General features: G+C 42.4%; 2 protein-coding genes across 5 annotated transcripts in view; both read right to left on the minus strand.

Annotated features, from left to right (window-relative positions):
* The window catches only part of TRIP11 (thyroid hormone receptor interactor 11), a 71020-nt gene extending 53080 nt beyond the window's left edge, over positions 1 to 17940 (minus strand). For 2 of the 3 annotated variants that reach the window (XR_012159535.1, XM_073349449.1), the window contains exons 1-6: positions 17448 to 17940; positions 11745 to 11821; positions 11006 to 11116; positions 9226 to 9504; positions 5998 to 6066; positions 1959 to 2124 (exon numbers count right to left, since the gene is read on the minus strand). Coding sequence is in view for 2 of the 3 variants with exons in the window: in XM_073349449.1 (XP_073205550.1) it covers positions 1959 to 2124; positions 5998 to 6066; positions 9226 to 9504; positions 11006 to 11116; positions 11745 to 11821; positions 17448 to 17586 (841 nt within the window). In the remaining variant the exon portion in view is untranslated. Of the gene's footprint in view, positions 1 to 1958; positions 2125 to 5997; positions 6067 to 9225; positions 9505 to 11005; positions 11117 to 11744; positions 11822 to 17447 lie in introns of those variants that run through there. The other variant, XM_073349450.1, reaches the window with a different exon arrangement.
* Positions 11803 to 25049, minus strand: part of ATXN3 (ataxin 3) — a 35305-nt gene continuing 22058 nt past the window's right edge. For both annotated transcript variants that reach the window (XM_073349466.1, XM_073349457.1), the window contains one exon: positions 11803 to 11821. The gene's annotated coding sequence lies outside the window, so the exon portion shown is untranslated. The remainder of the gene's footprint in view (positions 11822 to 25049) is intronic.

Raw genomic sequence — 25049 nt, forward strand, 5'->3', positions numbered from 1 at the left:
CCAAAATACTGTTAGCCTACCAGGTTCATCTCAGATCAAAGGACATGAGGTTTTGTGGTTTGTTGTTTTAATGTAACAGTTAATGAACTGTTGTCACAGGTTATAATAATTTGCATATTTCACATGTATTCATTTTAGTCCATATTTAAATTCTCAGGATTGTGGCTGGAAATTGGTAATCAATACAAACATATTAGATTTATTTTAAGTTCCTACAAGAATTAAAGAATGTTTTCATGACAATCATATATTCTATAGATGAACACAAATTCTCATTATATTTGGTTTTGCCATTTTATACATAAATCCTTATATTTATAATTCAATGTACAGTAAACAGCATTGACTTTTCCTTTAAAGGTTTAAATTAAAAATGTAAATTGCCAAGCATAGAAGCGAAGATATATTATTCTGCAATAAAACTCTCAGACTTTAAACCTAAAGGTCATATTCAAGAGAAGCTGGGCTTTTATAGGTACCACATATAATGTCCTTAAAACTTTAGGAGCCTCCGTATAGCCAGCGTAACTTATAATGCAAATCATTTATACAAGTTACAGAGCTCAAGAAGGCAGAAAGCCAAACTTTAGACAGAAGCTGTTAAAAGAAGACATGTTGCTTGTCCATTCATGACTACGCAGACTCTGAAAACAAGAATTTCTAGGATCGGCATCCAGACGATCCCAGATGAGTGAAAATGCAATTTAGCAAGGGTATGGTCATAGGTAAGTAATATCATGCTAAGAAGTGTGAGAAGTATTTTGTCTTACAGCCAAGTCATGATGCAAAAGATGCATGGCTCATGCCTTTGATTTCACCAAAGACTCTTTAAAAGGATTGTTTTGAAAGAAGTCAAAAGACAGAACAATTTTAACAGGCATTAAGACACCATGAATCAATCCCCTACCACCTCTGGTTGAGACCTCAAAAAGGTTCTTACATGGGGCTTCTGCCTACTCTATATCTGAGGAGACACGGTCTGTGATGGAGTTTCTCCTTCATTCTGAGAAGGGACATTGGAAGTATGTCTCTTTCCCAAATGGTAACACACGCTCTTTGGGTGGCATAGCTTTGATGAATCAATTACAAACGAAACTTATTAAGTTTAGAAATGAACTTGTAAATGAGGCCCCCTTCAAAAAGAGAGACCCAATTAATATGACATACAAAACTTTCACTTCTATGCATCCAAAGATATCCCAGTACAAGAAAAATAGATAAAGGCACTTCTTGCTAGAAAGTATTCTATCTATAAACCTATCCAACCAGGAACTTATACAGCCCTCATCACCATCACATCTGACTTCATATCATTCATTCAGTGAGTGACCCATTTAGTACCTACTACTTGCCTCCAGAAATATTTTTTGGGTTGAAAAGTTTTCACTCTATTCTGCAGTCTCTTTCCAAATCAATATTGGATTGAAATCAAACATGTGTTGGTTTTATGGATTTAGTGCATACCACCTGCCTGAGGATATCATCACTCTAAATGGATGTAAATAGATTATGAGGGGACAAATTATTGTCCAGGAGTTTAAAAAAATATCACACAATGAATACAAGTGAAGAGATATATCTGTTTCTCAGACAGTTTTCAACTCTAGTGGATTGGGAATAGTAGGAGAGAAGCCTTCCACAGGTAGTAACCCCTTAGCTCTGAAAAATTAATTTAACAGGCTTGAAGAGTTTCTCAGTATCTAGACCAGAATCTGTATGGTGGACACCTGAAAGTCTACATGTGCATTTTCTTCTGAAGAGCAGCCATTAACAATGCAATTAAATGTGTTCAAGTCAAATATAACCAAACTAAAGATTTGCTAAATCCATATGAATTTACTGGATGTCAATTATACTGTTCATTTGTATGTGTATTTGATATTCTGAATAAAATTCATTCCATATAAAAGCTGAGGGTAACACCCAATAAAATAGAATGATCGCAGGGTAATAAATACCTTGCTGTAACTGATTTTCAAGTTCTTCAATTCGCTCCTCATATTCACTTAACTCCTCCCGGTGCCGACGACTTATCTCTGCTAGTTTCTGTCGATGTGCATCCTGTAACACTGAAAGCTTATGCTGATGTTCATCTATTTCTTGACTTAAATTCTGTTTCAGCTCCTAAAAAGTGTAATTGAAAAAAAAATGTATTTAGAATGCAGATACATAGTATGTATACATTTTAAAAGGATATTTTTCTGCGCCTGCAGAGATACTGCCCAATATTTTACACCAAAAATAAAACATGCCTCTTTAAAAATTATTTATTTATACAAACAATGTGGTTGGCATGGTACAAATTACAAAAATAAAGAGCCCCACCTCAAAGAACTTGTGATCTCACACACACAGGAGAATGTATACATTAGAACAGGGATCGGCAACGTTTGGCAAGCAGCCCATCAAGGAAATCCGCAGGTGGGCCGGGACCCTTTGTTTACGTGCAGCATCTGCAGGTTCAGCCGATCGCAGCTCCCACTGGCCGTGGTTCACCATTCCAGGCCAATGGGGGCTGCAGGAAGCGGTCGCCAGCATATCACTTGGCCCATGCCACTTCCTACACCAAGTGATATGCTGGCGACCGCTTCCTGCAGCCCCCATTGGCCTGGAATGGTGAACCACGGCCAGTGGGAGCTGCGATCGGCCGAACCTGCAGACGCTGCAGGTAAACAAAGTGTCCCGGCCCACCTGCGGATTTCCCTGACAGGCTGCATTCCGAAGGTTGTCGATCCCTGCATCAGGACATCCAGATGGTATATGACTGGATTCTCTTTCTCCTCCACCACCATCTCACCCCTCACATATACACACTCCACTCTCACCCACACAGTTTAATTATAATCAGGTTAATATTGTCTCAAATGTCAAATAACCTCTATTAATGAAAGTTCAGATAATATAATTTTTGTTTGGATGGAGAATTCATGTAAATTAGGAAACTCCAACCATTGATACATCAGGGCTGCCAAGTAAACAGGTGAACACGTTTCTTGTTGTCTGTATACAAAAAGTAATAAAAATCTGTGTGCGTGTGTGTTTTTAATGGAATCATGAGCACAAAATGCTGCTTTCCTATTTGTACATGTTGTCTGATCACTTTTGTCAAACACCATGCTGTGTCCCATGAAAGTGCATTTCTACTCTGATCTTTTCAGCACAAAGTATTGCAATAGTGACACTTAACCCAAAACCCCCCTACACTCCCAGGTAAAGCAATCCATAGCAGCAGTTAATAACCATCTATGTTAAGTCCCCTTAGCTTTTCTTCAGATCCTCAAGTCCCTGGAAGTGCCCACTCTGAACATTATCGCTTAAATAACAAAAGTACTTAGCACTTATACAGCATGTCTCATCTTCTAAGAACTTTACAAATACTGAAAGGAAAAAATATAGTCTTGGAGCTTGACCGTAATGCAAAATTGAAAACAAAAACATTTATGAACTATAGGGATAGTTGGCAGTGTTCTTTCACCAAAAAAGTAACTTAGGGCTTGTGCACATGACAAGTTAGTGCCTGGGAAGCTAGCATGTGAATCTACAGGGCATGAGCTTGCCATGCATTAACTCGCCATGGGGACATTACTGCAGTGCAGTGAAAGCGCCAAAGTACTATTCTACACTCCAGGACTTTTACTGTGTGGTAACAGTGTCCGCATGGTGAGTTAGTGTGTGGCAAGCTGACGGCATGTAGATTCACATCATGGCTTGCTGGGGACTAACTTTCCACGTAGACAAGCCCTTACCTTATGCAAACACAGGAATTTACTAAAAGCCAGAATGAAGCCCACAACCTTAGCGTCAACCTTGTCCTCTTTAAGCAACAAGAAAATTCAGCCTCACTGAGGAGAGTAGCTGGGACTATTCTTGAAAGAAGAATCAGGATCATGGTCAATTTACTTATACTGGTGGAAAAAACACACAACTTTTGCAACAAATGGATAAAAAAATTTAACTACTGGATTGCTCCTTCTTTGACAGAAAGTGTGCTCAATTCTGTAACCTGGGCTCATCTTGGAAGAGATTCCACAACCCTGAAATTCTCACAGAGGGCTAAACCTTACTCCCACAGAAGTCAATGAGAGCCCTGCAACAGACTTCGTTTGGAGCATGAACAGGCCATAAGACTAGAGGCTGGCACTTGTTTTGGGAAGAGTTACAGTGTATGGATTATTTACACCTCTTAGTAGACAAAGGCAACATAACAGTACATCACAGAAGGCAAAAGAAAGACTAACTTTCTGAACCAGACACAGAGCAAAGTGTCACATAAGTTGAGGAAAAGGCTGGTCCCCAATGAAAAGTACACGTAAAAAGGGCTGCAGAGTTCACTCAGACTTCGGTTATACTTATTTAGAGCAGTGGTTCTCAACCAGGGGTATGAGTACCCCTGGGGTATGCAGAGGTCTTCCAGGGGGTACATCAACTCATCTAGATAATATTTGCCTAGTTTTACAAGGCTATATAAAAAGCACTAGCAAAGTCAGCAGAAACTAAAATTTCATACAACTTGTTCATATTACTCTATATACTGTACACGGAAATGTAAGTGCAGTATGTATATTCAAATTAATTTATTTTATAATATGGTAAATGTGAGAAAGTAAGCAATTTTTCAGTAATATTGTGCTGTTACACTTTTGTATTTTTAGGTCTGATTTTGTAAGCAAGTAGTTTTTAAGTGAGGTGAAACTTGAGGTACACAAGATAAATCAGACTCCTGAAAGGGGTACAGTAGTCTGGAAAAGTTGAGAGTTACTGATTTAGAGCTTTTCCTAATCTGAAAGTTGCCTTAAGTATCCTAGACTGTGGGGAAGAGACGACTGCAACAATATTCCTGCCTTCTAATCATATTTATAAATTAAATGGTATAAGCTTATTGGAACTAGAAAAAATAACTGTTTCTAGTAGTGTAACTAGAATTCTGCATCCCTGGCAAAGTGCAATTAGGTTTTCCACTTTCCATACAGAAAAAAAGATGAGCACTCTTTACTTACTTAGGATAAATAATAAGGATGCAATAACTAACAGCACATAGCAGCAATGTGTGATCAAGAGGAGTTTTCCTGTCATTCCCTATAATTACCAGGAAGTCTCCTCTCCATCATTCATTATAGCTTATATTAAAACACACAAACATGAGAGGAAAGCAAACTAGAAAATTTAAGTTACTCTCACCTTACCATGTATTGAAGATACAATGAAGCTGGAAAATCAAATAAATTTTAAGTCTAAAAATGTATTTGTCTTATTTCACCATTTACATATGTATTTATATACATATACCATATAACATTACCAGTATATGCCTTCACACCTCTATAGTACATTAATAAGTTAGAATGGTTAGCTTTTAAGAAACAGGACTCAGAATAGAGCAAAATTACATCCAGATATGCACCTGTACAAAATATGTACCATACAAATGAAGACAAAAATTTTTATGGTGTCTAATTTAGCCATCAAAGAGCTGAAATTCAGCAGTGCTTAACACTTATAGTTTCCACTGATTTCACTTGGAGTTGTAGAGACTTAGCACACTGGGGCAAGGGGTTGGGGGGGAAAGCAACCTCCAGGTATCCCATGATGGGCAGCCAAAAATTGAGGCACTACAAATCACTGGCTACTTTTGATGCGTTGGCCTTAATCTTACAAACTTTATACTTTCAAGCCTATAATATTGTAACAAGTCTGTTGTATGACCAACCTGAGAGACACTCGTTCATCTGCTCAATCAGAATCTTTTTTAAAATACAGAAGGTGTGGAAACATTTCAGTTATAAACACAATTATATTATATGCCAATACACTTCATTTAGTACAGAGGACTTAGGCCCCGATTGTGCAAACATTTATGCATACACTTAACTTGATTAATATGAAACGTGACTGAAGTCATTGGGACTAAACATGTAAATGTTTGCAGGACTGGGGGCTTAGCTGCAAATTATAAAAAATTTATGTATGTGGGTTGATTTGTCAAAATTGTCACCTTACTTTAATAATATTTTGCAGCTTGCAGATTTCACTTTGATCAGCGTTATCTGTTCCTCGTACTCTGGAAGACTAGATAAAAAGAAAAATAATACTTTAGTTTGGGAAATAAATTGAGATAAACAACGGTTTATTTTCCTTTGAGCATTTCAACAGCAAATAATTCTTAATAAAATAGAAAATGCAAGTACGCTAAAAGTACTTACTAAAAGTAAGTAAGCGTCTACCACAACACTCAAAATGTAGGTACTTTGATTATAAAGAGGGGCTATTAAAATGTAAAGTTTAAAGCTACAATAGCTTTATTTCTAATAAAAAAATATAAAATAGCATTTCTCTGTTGAAACATAAAAACAGCTATTGGATTTCTTTGTGCGCAAATTTCACAGTATATTGATTGCATTTATGACATGCTAGCATATTTAACAGTTTCTTGCATTTAAAGAAAACCAACATATATACTATATTTTATTTCCAGTATACATAACTGTAGATGCTGTGGACACAAGTAATATCACTGAAATCCAACGCACTAGTTACTTGAGTAAAGATCAGTCACATGAGTAAGAGTTTGCAGGACTGATCACAGCAATGAGAATTTTTGTAACTGACAGAAAATGAAGTGAAGTGGTAAGGGAAAATTACAGATGGTAAAATCTCTAATAAAAATTTGCAACTACGGTATCACTTTGTGTATTGGCAGAGTAGTAATTTACAATCAATAGCACATACAACAAGAGCAAAAGTACTTTTTAGAAGCCTACATATGAAAATCCCCAAAGAAGTTACAATATTTTGGGTAGAACCCTTGTAAATGTTTATGAAACTCTTTGCCTGAACAAATAGGATAGGCTTATAAATAGGGCTATTAATTGCCGTTAACTCACGCGATTAACTCAAAAAAATTAATCACGATTAATTGCACTGTTAAACAATAGAATACCAATTGCAAATGTATTTAAAATATTTGGATGTTTTTCTATATTTTCAAATATACTGATTTAAATTACAACACAGAATACAAAGCGTACGCTGCTCATTTTATAGAATTATTTTTATTACAAATATTTGCACTGTAAAAATGATAAAAAGAAACAGTATTTTTCAATTCACCTCTTACAAGTACTGTAGTGCAATCTCTTTATCGTGAAACTACAATTTACAAATGTAGATTTTTTTTTTGATTACATAACTGCACTCAAAAACAAAACAATGCAAAAAACTTTTAGAGCCTACAAGTCCACTCCGTCTTACAACCATCATCATCATCGTCTTACGACCACTCCGTCATTCGACCAATCGCTAACACAAACAAGTTTGTTTACATTTACAGAAGACAATGCTGCCCACTTCTTATTTACAATAAAATCAGAAAGTGAGAACGGGCGTTAGCATCGGACTTTTGTAGCTGGCATTGCAAGGTATTTACATGCCAGATATGCTAAACATCTGTAGGCCCTTTCATGATTCGGCTACCATTCCAGAAGATATGCTTCCATGCTGATGAGGCTTGCTAAAAAAATAATGCGTTAATTAAATTTCTGACTGAACTCCTTGGGGGAGAATTGTATGTCTCCAGCTCTATTTTACTCACATTGTGCCATATATTTCATGTTATGGTAGTCTTGGATGATGACCCAGCACATTGTTCATTTTAAGAACACTTTTGCTGCAGATTTGACAAAGTTCAAAGAAGGTACCAATGTGAGATTTCTAAAGATAGCTACAGCACTTGACCCAAGATTTAAGAATCTCTTCCAAAATCTGAGAGGGAAGAGGTGTGGAGTATGCTTTCAGACATCTTAAAAGAGCAACATTACGATGAGGAAACGACAGAACCCAAACCACCAAAAAAGAAAATCAACCTTCTGCTGGTGGCATCTGACTCAGATACTGAAAATGAACATGCATCGGCCCACACTGCTTTGGATGGTTATCGAGCAGAAGCCTTCATCAGCATGGACGCACATCCTCTAGAATGGTGGTTGACGCATGAAGGACCATATGAATCTTTAGCATATCTGGCACATAAATATCTTGTGAGGCCAGTTATAACAGTGCCATGAGAACGAACACCTGTTCTCAGTTTTAGGTGATATTGTGAACAAGGAGCAGGTAGCATTATCTCCTGAAAATGTAAACAAACTTGTTTGTTTGAGCAATTGGCTGAAGTAGGACCGAGTGGACTTGTAGGCTCTAAAGTTTGACATTGTTTTATTTCTGAACACAGTTATTTTTTGTATACAATTCTACACTTGTAAGTTCAACTTTTATGATAAAAAGATTGCATTATAGTACTCGTATTAGGTGAATTGAAAAATACTATTTCTTTTTTTTTTTTTACAGTGCAAATATTTGCAATGAATATAAAAAAAGTAGCACTGTATACTTCGTATTCTGTTATAATTGAAATCCATATATTTGAAAATGTAGAAAACATCGAATAATATCTAAATAAATGGTATTCTCTTATTGTTTAATTGTGTGATTGATTTTTTTAATGGCATGATTAATTGTGATTAATTTTTTAATGGCTTGACAGCCCTATTTATAAAACAATTTAACAGATTTTAAAGGGGTGGGGAGGCTGTACTATTAATATAATGCTGAAGAGTAAAGAAATTTCATCTCCATAACTAAGTCTTACTATGGCGCCTTTTCTCAGAAAGTAAAAATAATATTTAGAACTTATATAGTACTAGCTATTTTTCAAAGCACCATCTACAGGTTAATTAATCCTTACATCACTTCTGCAAGGCAGGTCTTTATGTATTACCTTTTTTTTTTTAACAAATGGACACCAGTGACTGAAAAGGTACCCAGGGTCAACCAACCAGAAAAAACAGCGTTAGAATGTATTAGTGCCCGTGGGGATTAATGCAGCACAACTAAGGTGCCACATCTATGCCAGCATAACCCTGCAGTGTAGATATAGCCTGCATCAACAGAAAGGGTTTTTCAGTTGCTGTAGGAACACCACCTCCCTTGGCAATAGTAGTTAGGTCGTTGGAAGCACTCTTCCATCATCCTATCCGTGTCTACATTGGGGATTAGGTCAGCATAGCTATGTGGTCTTCAGGGCTGTGCATTTGTAACACCCTTGAGCACAGCAGCTATGTCAACCTAAATGCTATTTCTCTACATATAATTGCCTAACATGAACTTGCACATGACTGGTTTCAAGAGCGACCAATTTACTCAATGTACTAAATATACGGAAAAATCACCCACCTGTGCTATCTGCATCCAGTGGTCAACCTCAGATTCAAGTCTAGAAACTTCATTGGACAATCTGTTTATTTCTTGCTGGGACCAGATTACATCTCCAAAGTCCATGTCATCCCCTTGAAAACCTGAAGAATGATGTCTAACCACAGGGACAAAGGAAGCTGATGTAGTGGTTGGCGGCAAAACACCAGCTCCTAACTGTGCTGACTGAGCAGCTGTCTGCAACTTCTGCAATTGTTCCTGCAGTGCATTCTGTCTAGCTTTTAGATGGCTGATTTCAACCTAAATATATAGAATACAGTGCATGATTTTAGTAAGAAGAAAATCTCAAAGTATATTCACTTTATCTCTTGTAAATAGATGAAATTTAAATCTACTATTTGTATTTTCATCTGACATAAAATTACTGAGGTCTCCTTGTTCTTTCACTGTGTGTGTGCGTGCGTGTGCGCGGGGGAGGAGGGGTTGTTTTCTCTCCAGTTCAATGGAGAGGAACGTTCTTGACTGGCCTCTTATAAAAGCAAGGACTCTTGTAGAACTGCTTCTAAAAATTATTCCTTTACCATTTAAGCACTAGTCAGCTAAAGGCAACATATAAGCAAAGTATCTGCACTGCCCATTAAAAAGAATGCTTTCCTTGTAAATAAAGGTTTTGCGGTATTCAGCAGGCAAATGTACCTAAATTCTACAGCAAGGCTTCTGAGTGCCAAGTCCCACAACTCAGTTAAATATAAAAGTGGTGGATTTTTTAATTAAATATTAAAATAAAACCAACCAGTACAGGGTTCCTCAAGTTATATATTTTGATATTAAAACTGAGTTTATTTTATACTCCAACTTTTCAATGTATTGCTGGTTTTGCATTCACAACACACTATATTAAAGAAGTCACTTAGATCAAAAGAAAATTGCTTACATTAAGTAAGATACAGAATGCACAAAATACTACAATATCCAGATGTTGCTTTTCCAACTTCAGTATGTCCTTTCCTATGCACATACAAATCAAGGGTCTGATCCTGCTCTCACTGAAGTCAATGGGAGATGTGGTATTGACTTCAATGGATGCAACACACGTCTCAAAGATATTCTTTCTGCTAAAAAACTATTCTGTAAAAGCAAGTTTTACAAATGTACTGCTAGTTTTCCTTGTTTAGAAGACTCTAAAAATCTCACATTATACAACTGCACGCATAGAGGATTACTTTATGCCCAAAAATCCACTTTCCAGAGCTGCGAATGTTGATTCTGTCCCATTTTAAGTCTACTCTTAAACCAAATAAACATCTGAAAGAACAACAGAAGTAAACACTTTTAAAGAGAATTCTCTCCTTTCTTACCTATCCTTCCAAAAATCATGATTTAGAACTATCTAATGATTTATAATAATATGTGGTGATTAATCTACTCTGTTATTCCTTCGTGGTAATAAAATAGGGAGAAACTGTGACATCAGACAAGATATTTCTGAGGCTATTTAGATCAGTAGCTACATTATATTAAGTCATCTAGCAGGTGTAAGTGTAAACTGATGTGACGTGATTTGGAAGCATTTTGTGAATGATTGAGACAATCTGTACATTTATAAACGTGCAACAGCATAAATGACAGGATGAGCAATAGTGTACTTTGTACCATGATGAACAGTTTGCTTGCCTCTCACCTTTAGAGATTGTATACTAATTGAAGAGATAAAGATAGCTATTATACAAACTTAACGTAGTACATTTTTGTTAAAGAATACAGACATATATTGCCTGAAATTATTTACGCTGCACTGTACCTCTCTTTGCTGCAGCTGATTTCGGTACTCTATGGACAACTGCTTTATCTGAAGCTCTGCTGCTTCATGCTTTTCTTCTAGATCACTGCAAACCTTCTTCAGTCTCTCATTCTAGAAAAGCACAAAGTGACTATTAATAAATGTAAAACTAAATCTTATGTTCCTAAGGGATTTGCTAATGGGAGAAAAAATTAAAATAGCTAGGTTGCAGTCTTTCCATGTTGTCCTACTTTACTCTTTAAAACTTAAATACCTCTTTGAAATTTAAAATACTGCATATAAAAATCTGGATTGAGGGTTATAAGACAGAAATTACACCTTCTAGATTAGTTTTGATTTGTGGCCAAGTCTGAAATGCAAACCCAGTCATTCATAAAGCATCTACTTATTTCCTTATCAGCCAGAAAAATGCTGAAACTTTCAAGAAACCTGGATTTGAGACTATCTCAGAGCCAGGGGCTATTGTTACATTTCAAGGTCCCCCTGTCTGACATGAACAATGTAAGAGGTGATGAATCTACAACACACACATGTCCATGCCCACTAAACAAATCTGGCCCTCTGAATGTGATGATGGATGGTCACCAGGCTGAAAAATTGGGATTTAAACATCACTGTTACTCTCATTTCTAGAGTGAGCATTTTTTTAAAATCATATTTCTAATGCATGTAGAAACAAAATCACCCTGATCAGCATCTCTTTATTTCTCCTAATTACCTGCATTCCAGAATTGCTTACCTCCAATCTCTGTGTTGCATGAGTACTTTCTATTTCTCTTAGCCTAGAATTGGATACTTGGAGTTCCGCTGGTGCATCTGAAAGAGTTAAAAAATCACTCACATGGTGCTCATCTGAATTGGCTGTAACAGTTCCACAGGACGAGACACAAAATAGCATTCTCAGGTAAAGAGAATATTTTAAAGTCTTTAAATGGTTTAGTTACATATTATTACTCCATACATTTATTAGTTATTTTCCTTTCTATGTTTTAAAAACATTTTATGCACTACAGTGCAAAAAACCTCTTCAATTTGGGATTTTGGAATATTTTCTGTTACCAAGGCTTTCTTAAGAAACTTCTTGGAACCAATGGCAAACTGTAACTTAAACTGTAAATCTATTCCTGTTGCATCTAAAACTACTACTCTAATCTGAAATTATTTAAATGTTCTATTTTACTGTACCCTTTATAAAACACCTCAATGAAATTCCCCCTATCATATTTTTGCAACACAAATCTCAAGTTGCCTCTAAATTTGTCCCACTTCTTTGAGCTTTTTTCAATTTTGCTATACCTTTCCTGAAGGAAGACAACCAAAATCAGAAAAAGCACAGTATTATAGCTAAAGGTACATTACCCTTTTGTAGATAATATTTTCTGCATGATTTTAAACCCATTTTAAAGCACTCCAGTATTCTATTTGTATTTTTTCTTTACTACAGTTGTGTGATGGGGGATATGCCTCTTCATTGAGCATGACCACTAGATCATCTTCCCCAAAGGAGTTTGTAAAATTCAGAGCTCATTACCCATATAATAGAAATTTAGACCATTTTTGTCAGTGTGCACTACCTTACATTTATCCAAATTAAATGTAATTTGTCATCATGTTACCAATTCTGCACCCTGCAACCACTGTGTTTAAATTCAACTGGAGCTGCTCACAATCTTCCATAGTTTTTACTAACCAAAATAATTTGCAGCAATTGGGAAACGTGCTCTGTATCATTACCAAGGGTCATATGCAATCGAAAATATCCTTCGCTTCCATTAGCCCACTTCCCCCTAGCATTTGTAAAATTTCCTTATGACTATGACCCATTATTACCATGTCTCTGTTTGGAGGGGCAGCTGTTCACTGTGAGGTACATACACAAAGGGACTTACACTGATTCATACAGACAGGCCTGGACCCTGCTGCCAATTACAACCAGTACCTGGTTCTAGATGTAAGCAGGGTCTGAATGAGTTCTCCCCTCACAGCTAGCTGGGAGTGGGATAGATTTCAGGAACAAACTGTACTTACATAAACACACCTACTCTGCCTAGATATCCAACAGATAGAGCAGTGTGGCTCAAAGTGATCAACTTTGGCTGGTGTTGGGTTACAAATCACTTTAGTCCAGAATGCAGGGATAGTGAAATCCTCTCAATGTTGTTGTCTTTATTGTATGAATAAAGGGGAACAGAACTGTGCTTAACCTGTCCCAAATGAGGAGGGTCATCCTCAGCTGAATGGACCTCATTAAGCCAGGGGCTCGAATACCAGATCCCTGTGAAAGTAAGAGGGGTGGGGACAGGTAGCCTCAGCCAAGAGAAGTGGACTCTCCCTAAGGATTCCTGGTCTGGTGTAACCTGTTGTTCCCCACTGTTCAAAGACAGAGGCTCCATTAGGAGGCTTTGGTTATTTTAAGTGCTCAAAAGACCTTACAATCACTGTGGTAGAACAGTATTTCTGCCCAGCCTAAGAGCTGACTATCACAAAGAGCTGCGTGAAACCTCAAGAGACTGACCTGCAGAGGTCACAGAAGAGAGGCAGGTGGCAGAAGGTGACCGGCAAGTGGAATGGTGACCAGCTGGTGAGCAGAGCAGAAAAAGGAGAGGGTCACCGGAGACGGAGAGCAGCTGACAGGGTGGCCACCCGAGAGGAATGACCGACTGGCGGGGCAGCCAACCAGAGCAAGTGCTCAGATGGCAGAGCAAGCAAGGTGCTTTCCTCCCTGGGTGGGAGGTGAACTCAGACAGATGCACCTCTGAACCCTGGGTCCCCACTTCCCAAGGACAACCACAGTGAGTGGGGTATGGTGAGGGAGCAGTGAGGGGCACAGATAAGGAACTTATGTTCTTGACTTCTACAACCAAGAGGCAGAAGGCACTGCCCCACGCACTCTGGGGTAGGTGTCCTGCTCACAATTTTATGATTATGAATCCTGATTGTGGCATTTTCCCTAATTACTATCGCGTGACTTCCCTCTTTTCATTAAAAGTTTCTTTTCTACACTCAGACTCTGTGCTTGGGAGTGGAGGAATATTGCCTCTCAGAGGTGCCCAGGGGAGGTATATAGTTTTCCCCAGTTACTCGACGGGGGCTCGAGCTGGTTCTGTGTTGTATTGTTGAAAAGGAACCTCTAGATATTGAACCTGGCCCTGGTTGCTGCTAGCTTCAGGTGCGAGAAGGGTTATATAAATATTTATGGAAAGAATTCACACTGAGCTGAAACACCACATTTCCAAAGGCATCACTGGGCAGAAGAACAGGAGCAACAGCAACACACACTGACATCACTACAGACAGCATTCAAACATAGTAAAAGAATTGTCAACTCTTTAGTCAAAGAAAGTTTGAATCCTGCATCTCCCTTAGTACTACTTCCAGGTAACAGAAGAATGGTCCATGATGATGCATCCATTTAAGTGAAATATGGTTCAAAACCAAATTACAGTAAGAGCTGTGTTATCTGGCAATTTACCAGCTGGAAAGCTCTATAAACTGGCATTTCTGATCCTCATTGAAAATCCGGTTTATAATCTGGTTGGCGTGGGGCCAGCAGGCTCCCTATCTGGCTCCACATGGCTCCCCGGAAGCGGCAACATGTCCCTGCTGCTCCTAGGTGGAGAAACGGCCACGAGGTGTTCAGAATGTGGGAAGGGACGCAGGGCGCAGGCTCTGGGATGGAGTTTGGATGTGGGAGAGGACTTGGGGGAGGGTATGGGGTCACAGGAAGAAGTGTGGGGTGCTGGATCTGGACGGCGCTCGGGCGACTCCCCACAAGCAGCGACATGTCCCTGCTGCTATGGATAGGCGGCTCTGTGCGCTGCCCCGCGTGCTGGCTCTGCACTTCAGGAGCTGTGGGGTCAACGCCTGCAGGCAGAAGCAACACGCAGGTGCAGCATGCAGAGCCACCTAGCCACACCTCCACCTAGGAGCAGCAGGGACATGTCGCTGCTTGCGGGGAGCCGTCTGAGGTAAGCGCCGCCCAGATCCAGCACCCCGTACCCCCTCCCGTACCCAACCCCTAGTCCTGAGCCCCCTCCCACATCCAAACTCTCTCCCTCTTAGTTAACCTGAATTTTTGACTTACTGGCACCCCCCCACCCCCGCATTCCCCCAACATGCCAGATAACAAAGCTTGTACTGTAATATAAGCTTGGGAATTTTAAAAATTATTAAATCTAAAACTGTAGATCTTTCAGAGTAGAGGGAAATGGACAATCTTTTCTCAGAGTACATTGCAGCCATCAGAACAAACTCCTCTCTCTTTTGAAGCATTTTTATATAGGCAGTCCTGTAACCAAAATATCTTTATCCCACTTAATATTGGAACAGCCTACCTGTAGAGAATTCCTACTTTGCTGGTTTCAGAGTAACAGCCGTGTTAGTCTGTATTCGCAAAAAGAAAAGGAGTACTTGTGGCACCTTAGAGACTAACCAATTTATTTTAGCATGAGCTTTCGTGAGCTACAGCTCACTTCATCGGATGCATACCGTGGAAACTGCAGCAGATATTATATACACACAGAGATCATGAAACAATACCTCCTCCCACCCCACTGTCCTGCTGGTAATAGCTTATCTAAAGTGATCATCAAGTTGGGCGCATTTCCAGCACAAATCCAGGTTTTCTCACCCTCCACCCCCCCACACACAAACTCATTCTCCTGCTGGTAATAGCCCATCCAAAGTGACCACTCTCCCTACAATGTGCATGATAATCAAGGTGGGCCTTCTCACCCCCCCCCCTTTTTTTTCCAGGGGACACACACACACACACACAAACTCACTCTCCTGCTGGCAATAGCTCATCCAAAAAAAAAACTCTCCAAGTTTAAATCCAAGTTTAACCAGAACATCGGGGGGGGGGGGGGAGGAGTAGGAAAAAACAAGGGGAAATAGGCTACCTTGCATAATGACTTAGCCACTCCCAGTCTCTATTTAAGCCTAAATTAATAGTATCCAATTTGCAAATGAATTCCAATTCAGCAGTTTCTCGCTGGAGTCTGGATTTGAAGTTTTTTTGTTTTAAGATAGCGACCTTCATGTCTGTGATTGCGTGACCAGAGAGACCTACTTTGCTGATTACCCACTTCATAACATCAAACTTGTGAAATTGTTATTTAATTCCAAATTCTGAGCCTACTATTGGTAATGACACAACCATTAAAATCACAAAGACTTCAATTAAAGAGTATTTCTCTAACAAAGCCATAATTTTCAGATGTAAAATTATGTTAACTATATTAACGTATGTATATTTTCACAATGTTATGCAGATAGCTATAACAGGCAAAGTCCAACGTTTAATTTAAAAAGCTTAAATGCCTTGGAAAAATTAGACACCAATACTAAAACAGACATAGAATTAACACTGTGTATGACTGTCACTGAATTGATCACTTTCCTTGTACAGTGCATCCCTTTTTTCCCCCCTTTGCCTCTTTTTATCATTTTAGACTGAAAGCTCTTTCAGACAAGGACTGTGTTTTCCTATTTTGTTGTACTTATTCAATGGGCTCCGATCTTGACAGGATTCTTTGGGCACTACTGTAATATAAATAAGAAAAGATTCAATTATATTAAAGCCTTGCCTGGATGACACGTCAGACTTACAATCACATACATATGTGGAAAATATGGAACTAGCAATTTGTTTGCAGTTTTAGAAAGCCTCCCCCACTCTAAATGGAACAGATTAAACCAAGCTGTAGATAAACTGAATAAACATAATAAGCTAAAGACAAGTTTGATATGCTTTCAAACCTGATCAACAGAGTACCCTAGCGCAATTCCAACACTTCAGGACAACAAAAATAAGACTACATGCCAATATACCTCTAAATAAGTTTATACTATACATAGTTTGCTTTGCTAAGTTTACTCTCCACAGAGCCCAGATATTGTGTGCACACCACACTAAGACCTTGAGAGGAAAGAGAGAGAGCAAGCATATGGCCCTTCCGGAAAAAAACACAGAAGTAATTTGTTACAGCAAAATTTTGGTTGTTTTGATCACCAGTGTTAATGCTACCCCACACCAAATCCAACAGGTGTAACAACAAACTCCACTACCACTAAACATTTTATTTCTCTTTATTATTGTTTAAAAAGGGAAAATGAAGGTAGCAATTCTCTTGTTAAACTGGTATATTCCAGTAAGACTCTTAAAAGCTCAGTCATGTTTATCTCTAAATTCAGGTCGTCTAGCTGGGCACAGTCCTAAATAAGCTGTTTCCCACTTTAAAAAAATGCTACATCTTAGTTATTAATTATCATTAATGTGCTACCAGATGAGTACATGGTACTAAACACACATATAGAAAGCATCACAGCCCATAGAGCCGACAACCTTTCCCCAGCACTCAGTGCCGCCCGATCCCACACTAATCGCAGAGGGCTGGCACCCCCGTGGCCGCAGCAACTCCTCCCCACCCCTCGCACTTACCTCCCACTTCCTCGGTGCCCTCCAGCAGGATGTCTTTGGTGAAGCTGGAGATCTGGCCGGTAAGGGAGGACAAGCTGCCCCCCACCTGCCCCAGGGACTGGCCCAGCCCCGAGCCCAGGCCCCCTAACCAGGAGGCCATCTCTACTGCTGCTGCTCAACGGGCCCCAACTGTCCTCAGCGCTGGCTAAAGGCCTCCCCGAGGCAGCACCCACACCAGGGGTGGCGTTGGACCCCAGAACAGCTCAGCCCCGGCTCGCTATCTCCCCCGGGGGCTGGGCAGCCTGGGCTCGGAGAGCCGGCTCCTGCCACCCCGCCCGGCTCGCACGCTCAGGAAAGACCGGGCTCCGGCTGAAGCCTAGAGAAAGAGTCCCAGCGCCCCGGCCATTACTCCCTCCCCGGCTCGGAGAGCGGCGTCAGCGGCTCCTCCCGGCAGCTTCAGGCGCTGCCACCTCGACGGACGCCATGACACCTCCGAGCCCACAAAGACTCCCTGCTTAACCATAGAGAATCGCTGCGTGAGGCTAGAGCGGCGTCACGACTACAAGGACGTGTACAAGGCAGCAAAGGCACTCGGGATAGCGGCGGCGGTCGAATGACATGTTGTGTGCAGGCGAATGTTAAGTGTCCGCGGCTCCCGTGCACTGATGGTCCGCCACCGCCACCCGCACCGCCACCCGCACCGCCAGCACTAGCCGCACGGGGCGTCTGAACTTGGCTGCTTCCACTTCCAGGCGCCCTTGGTCTCGTCTCATTTGTGCGAAGACTCCGCCAGCTACACACAAACCTGGCCACTGGGGGGGAGTCCCTGAGCCCCTCGTACCCCGCCCGCTACACATAAACCTGGCTGCCAAGGGTGTCCCCTCGCACCCCGCCAGCTACACACAAACCTGGCCACCGGGGGGGGGGAGTCCCCGAGCCCCTCGTACCCCGCCAGCTACACACAAACCTGGCCACCGGGGGGGGAGTCCCCGAGCCCCTCGCACCTCGTACCCCGCCAGCTACACACAAACCTGGCCACCGGGGGGGGAGTCCCCGAGCCCCTCGCACCTCGTACCCCGCCAGCTACACACAAACCTGGCCACTGGGGGGGAGTCCCTGAGCCCCTCGTACCCCGCCCGCTACACATAAACCTGGCTGCCAAGGGTGTCCCCTCGTACCCCGCCAGCTACACACAAACCTGGCCACCAGGGCGGGAGTCCCCGAGCCCCTCGTACCCCGCCAGCTACACACAAACCTGGCCACCGGGGGGGAGTCCCTGAACCCCTCGCACCCTGCCAGCTACAGACAAACCTGGCCACCAGGGAGTCCCCGAGCCCCTCGAACCCGCCAGCTACACACAAATGTGGCTCCCGGGGGAGTCCCTAAGCCCCTTGCACCCCGCCAGCTACACACAAACCTGGCTCCTGGGGAGTCCCCTCGCACCCCGCCAGCTACACACAAACCTGGCCTCCGGGGAGTCCCTGAGCCCCTCGTACACCATCAGCTACACACAAACCTGGCCCCCGGGGGAGTCCCCTCACACCCCGCCAGCTACACACAAACCTGGCCCTTGGGGAGTCCCCGAGCCCCTTGTACTCCATCAGCTACACAGAAGCCTGGCCCCCAGGGAGTCCTCTCGCACCCTGCCAACTACACACAACCCTGGCCTCCGGGGAGTCCCCGAGCCCCTTGTACCCCATCAGCTACACACAAATCTGGCTCCCTGGGGAGTCCCCAGCCCCTCGCATCCCGCCAGCTACACACAAACCCCTGGGGAGTCCCCGAGTCCCTAGTACCTTGTCAGCTACATACAAACCTGGCCCCTAGGAGAGTCCCGGAACCCCTCATATCCTGCCAGCTACACACAAATCTGACCCCTGGGGAATCCCCAAGCCCCTTGCACCCTGCCAGGTACACAGACCTGGCTGCCGGGGTCCCTGAGACCTTACTCCTTTCAAGTTACACACTAACCCAATCCCTGAGGAGTCCCTGAGCCAAGCCCCTCACATTCTGCCAGCTACCCACAAACCTGGCCTCTGGGGAGTCCTTGAGCCCCTCACATCCGCCAGCAACACACAAACCTGGCCCCTGGCACCCTGCCAGTCACACACAGACACTGGCCCCTGGGGAGTTCCTGAGTCCTCTCACACCAGAGCAGCTACACACAAACACATGGCATAACGCAGGTCAAAGAACCTTATCCAATAATTTTTGTATCAAGCCCATATCTTCTGTTTGAACAATAGAATATCCTTTAAAAAATATCCACTCTTGACTAGACTCTCTAGATCAGGGGTGGGCAAACTTTTTGGCCCGAGGGCCACACTGGGGTGTGACACTGTATGGAGGGCCAGGTAGGGAAGTCTGCTCCCCAAACAGCCTGGCCCCCGCCCCCTAGCAGCCCCCACCACTTCCCGCCTCCTGACTGCCCCCATCCAACCCTCCACCCCCCACTCCTTGTCCCCTGACCGCTCCCTCCTGGCATCCCCCATCCACCGCTCCCTGTCCCCTGACTACCCCGACCCCTATCCACACCCGTGCCCCCGACAGGCTCCCCGGGTCTCCCACACCTATCCAACCCTCCCTGCTCCTTGTCCCCCGACCCCTATCCACACCCTAGCTCCCAGACAGGCCCCCCATGACCTCACCCCCTATTCAATCATCCCTGCTCCCTGTCCCCGGACTGTCCCGACCCCTATCCACACCCCCGCCCCCTGACAGGCCCCCCGGTACTCCCACACCCTATCCAACCCCCCTGTTCCATGACCCCTGACCGCCCCGCCCCAGAACCTCCGCCCCATCCAACCGCCCTCTGTTCCCTGTCCCCTGACTGCCTCCCCCCCGGGACCCCCTACCCAATGTCGCTGCCCCGCACCACCCCCTTACCGTGCTGCTCAGAGTGGCAGGAGCTCACAGCCCCGCTGCCCTGATGGAGCCAGCCACGCTGCCTGCGCGGCGGTGTAACCGCGGGGGAGGGGGACAGCAGGGGTGGGGTCAGGGACTACCTTCCCCGGCCAGGAGTTCAAGGGCTGGGCAGGACAGTCCTGCAGGCCATAGTTTGCCCACCTCTGCTCTAGGTAGTTGTTCCAATAGTTACCCTCTCCATTAAAAATGTGCACCTAATTTTCTGAGCTTCAGCTTCCAACCACTGGGTCTCATCATGTCTTCTGCTAGTTTAAAGAGTCATCTCCTCTCAGAAATCTCTTCCCCATATAGTGTGTGTAGTGTATCATGATCAAGTCACCTATTAACCTTCTCTTACACAAACTAAATAGATTGGGCTTCTTAAATCTCTCACTATAACTCATGTTTTCTCAACTTCTTGTAGTTCTTTTCTGAACCTTTTCCAGTTCTCAACATCCTTTTTGACATTTGGACTGCGGAACTGACACAATATTCCAGTAAGGGTCTCAGTAATGCTGTATACAGAGGTAATATCACCTCTCTACTCTTAATATTCCCCTGCTTATACAGCCATGGATTGTTATTAACTCTCTTAGCTACAGCATAACTCTGAGAGGTCATGTTCAGTTGGTTAGCTGCTGTGACTCCTAAAGTAAGTCCTTTTGACAGTCAGTGTATTCCAGGACACAGTCCCGTCTTATAAATGTGACCTCCATTCTATGTTCCTAGATGTATGACCTTTCATTTTGCTGTGTTAAATCGTGTGTTATTCATATCCGCTCATGTTAGCAAGTGATCTTGATTAGGCAGTAGACCCGACTCATCCACAATTCCACCAACTTTTGTGTCATCTGCAAATTTGACCAGCACTAATTTCATTGTTTCTTCCATTACGGTCATTCTCTCACCAGAAAGTGTATGTTAGCCTGATCATCATTTCCATTAACTATACTTTTTTTGTTTGGGTACCATTTTGTATAATTGCAAAATTACTGAGAGTTCTTCTGGGTACTGTTCTATGAATAGCTCACAAATCAGATTGTGACAGCAACCTTCATTAGTCTCCTCGTTCATTCACTGATGTGTCAGCAAATGACGCTGCATCAGAGGCATGCAGACAAACAAAGCTATTACCCCACATTCAGACAGACGTGTCACCCAAAAGCATAAACTGGGCCAATAAAACCCTATGATTAATGTGAAACTTATCCCAGATACACATGCTTACCTATTAACAGTATATTTTCATGAAATTTAGGCCTTAAATATAGGTAGTATAAGAAAAAAAATTACAAATTCTAACACTAACAGGAATTTTCAGGAAGTATTTAGGTTTTTTTAAGTTTAAGATTAAGCTTTAAAAAAAAAATTTCCTAGACAGCATGGACTTTTTTAAAAAAAATTAATCACAACCTTTCTCCCCAAAGAAACTGTATATCCATTTAGCTTTTCCATGGCAATAAAAAGACATTCCTGAAACAACATAATTGGGGAGCAGTCACAGTCTTACAGACAATGCATCAGTATAAGGTGCAGGTATAAGATTTATATTCATATTGTTACTAAACTAGCCAGGGGTTTGGATGGCTTATTGGGACTGGTTTGAATTCAGCCACTTTAGCGGTTATCAGGTTATTACTCAGGGACAGGTGTAGGAGGTTAAGTGACGCTGAAAAATTAGACAAACAACACCCCCCCACACACACACACAGCACAAACTGAAATCTTAACTGTACAGAGAGGTCAAGAACTCAATAGGCACAGAGTGAACTTCTGGGTGGCTGATTTGGGTTGAGGCATGCTGTCAGTGCTGTGAAAAAAAAAAAGCCTGCACTATACCTTTGGTGAAGTTAAAGAACTTCACCCTCTGAGGAAATTCACTTTCCTTAGAAACAGAAATAGCTATCAAAGTGGAATCAGCTTTTCAGTAAATGGACTTGTTGAGTTAAACTGTGTAGTTATGGGTTGGGCATGGCCCCACCTTACATATAGGATAAATGTAAAGAAGCCACTGTAACCAGATGGCTGAAACAATAGCATTAGCACCCAAAATATAGGTACATGATCAGCTTTTGCTCAGAATGTCCATGTGGCCCTATGGGTTTGATTGGTGGAACTGTTTTGAGGCAGGGGAGTCTGTCTGAGAGAAAGCCAAGAAGACAGTAACAAAAGGCTGGTGAGAAAGCTAAGAGAAAAGGCTTTTTGGGTAATAGAGTGCTGGCTGGAAAGGTGGGCTTGTCACAGCACATGAAGGAGTTGTCTCGTTTGTTTTTTACAGTGTTCAGGGAAACAAGAGTTTGTACATTCTTTGCAAATTAACAAAAATTGCATCAAAGAAATATCTATCACCAATTTTTCCCCCTAACTGAACCACCTGCAAGACCCCAAAAATTTGGCTTAGCTGTTTGAGTCCAAACGTGTATCAATATTTTTCCTAGTTGGGTTTGAAAGTTAACTGCAGTACTACTTTTCCTTCTAGGTGTTTAAATTTAAGTACCATATTTAGAATGTTAATATCATTAGCTGCAAATGAACATTCAATCTTCAAACACTACATAAAAGAAAGAAAAGGAGGACTTGTGGCACCTTAGAGACTAACAAATTTATTAGAGCATAAGCTTTCGTGAGCTACAGCTCACTTCATTGGATGCATACAGTGGAAAATATAGTGGGGAGATTTTATATACACAGAGAACATGAAACAATGGGTGTTACCATACACACTGTAACAAGAGTGATCAAGAAAGGTGAGCTATTACCAGCAGGAGAGCGGGGGGCGGGGGAAAACACATTTTGTACTGATAATCAAGGTGGGCCATTTCCAGCACTTTACAAGAACAGTAGGAGGGGAAATAAACAAGCGGAAATAGTTTTACTTTGTGTAATGACACATCCACTCCCAGTCTTTATTCAAGTCTAAGTTAATTGTATCCAGTTTTCAAATTAATCCCAATTCAACAGTCTCTCTTGAAGTCTGTTTTGTGAAGTTTTTTTGTTGAAGAATTGCCACTTTTAGGTCTGTAATCGAGTGACCAGAGAGATTGAAGCGTTCTCCTACTGGTTTTTGAATGTTATAATTCTTGACGTCCAATTTGTGTCCATTTATTCTTTTACGTAGAGACTGTCCAGTTTGGCCAATGTACATGGCAGAGGGGCATTGCTGGCACATATCACATTGGTAGATGTGCAGGTGAACGAGCCTCTGATAGTGTGCCTGATGTGATTAGGCCCTCTGATGGTGTCCCCTGAATAGATATGTGGACACAGTTGGCAACGGGCTTTGTTGCAAGGATAGGTTCCTGGGTTAGTGGTTCTCTTGTGTGGTTGCTGGTGAGTATTTGCTTCCGGTTGGGGGGCTGTCTGTAAGCAAGGACTGGCCTGTCTCCCAAGATCTGTGAGAGTGATGGGTCGTGCTTCAGGATAGGTTGTAGATCCTTGATGATGCGTTGGAGAGGTTTTAGTTGGGGCCTGAAGGTGATGGCTAGTGGCATTCTGTTATTTTCTTTGTTGGGCCTGTTCTGTAGTAGGTGACTTCTGGGTACTCTTCTGGCTCTGTCAATCTGTTTCTTCACTTCAGCAGGTGGGTATTGCAGTTGTAAGAACGCTTGATAGAGATCTTGTAGGTGTTTGTCTCTGTTTGAGGGGTTGGAGCAAATGCGGTTCTATCATAGAGCTTGGCTGTAGACAATGGATGAAAGCTGGAGGATACATCCACCCACTACAAGATGCACTGAGAGTGTGAGTGAAAATGATCATAGAATCATAGAAGATTAGGGTTGGAAGAGACCTCAGGAGATCATCTAGTCCAACCCCCTGCTCAAGGCAGGACCAACACCAATTAAATCATCCCAGCGAGGGCTTTGTCAAGCCGGGCCTTAAAAACCTCTCAGAATGGAAATTCCACCACCTCCCTAGGTAACCCATTTTAGTGCTTCACCACCCTTCTAATGAAATAGTTTTTCCTAATATCCAACCTAGACCTCCCCCACTGCAACTTGAGACCACTGCTCCTCATTCTGTCATCTGCCATCACTGAGAACAGCCGAGCTCCATCCTCTTTGCAACCTGCCCTTTAGGTAGTTGAAGGCTGCTATGAAATCTCACCTCACACTTGTCTTCTGCAGTATAAACAAGCCCAGTTCCCTCAGCCTCTCCTCGTAAGTCATGTGCCCCAGCCCCCTCATGATTTTTGTTGCTCTCTGCTAGACTCTCTCCAACTTGTCCACAACTTTTCTGTAGTGGGGGGCCCAAAACTGGACGCAATACTCCAGTTGGGGCCTCACCAGTACTGAATAGAGAGGGCTAATCACTTCCCTTGGTCTGCTGGCAGTGCTCCTACCAATGCAACCCAATATGCCGTTAGCCTTCTTGGTAACAAGGGCACACTGCTGACTCATAGCCAGCTTCTCATCCACCGTCATCCCTAGCTCCTTTTCTGCAGGAACTGCCGCTTAGCCAATTGGTCCCCAGGCTGTAGCAGTGCATGGGATTCTTCCGTCCTAAGTGCAGGACTCTGCACTTGTCCTTGTTGAACCTCATCAGATTTCTTTTGGCCCAATCCTCCAATTTGTCTAGGTCACTCTGGACCCTATCCATATCCTCCAAGTATCTACCTCTCCCCCAAGCTTAGTGTCATCTGCAAACTTGCTGAGGGTGCAATCCATCCCATCATCCAGATCATTAACAAAGATGTTGAACAAAACAGGCCGAGGACCGACC

This window comes from Lepidochelys kempii, chromosome 6 (assembly GCF_965140265.1).
Source record: "Lepidochelys kempii isolate rLepKem1 chromosome 6, rLepKem1.hap2, whole genome shotgun sequence".
NCBI lineage: Eukaryota > Metazoa > Chordata > Testudines > Cheloniidae > Lepidochelys > Lepidochelys kempii.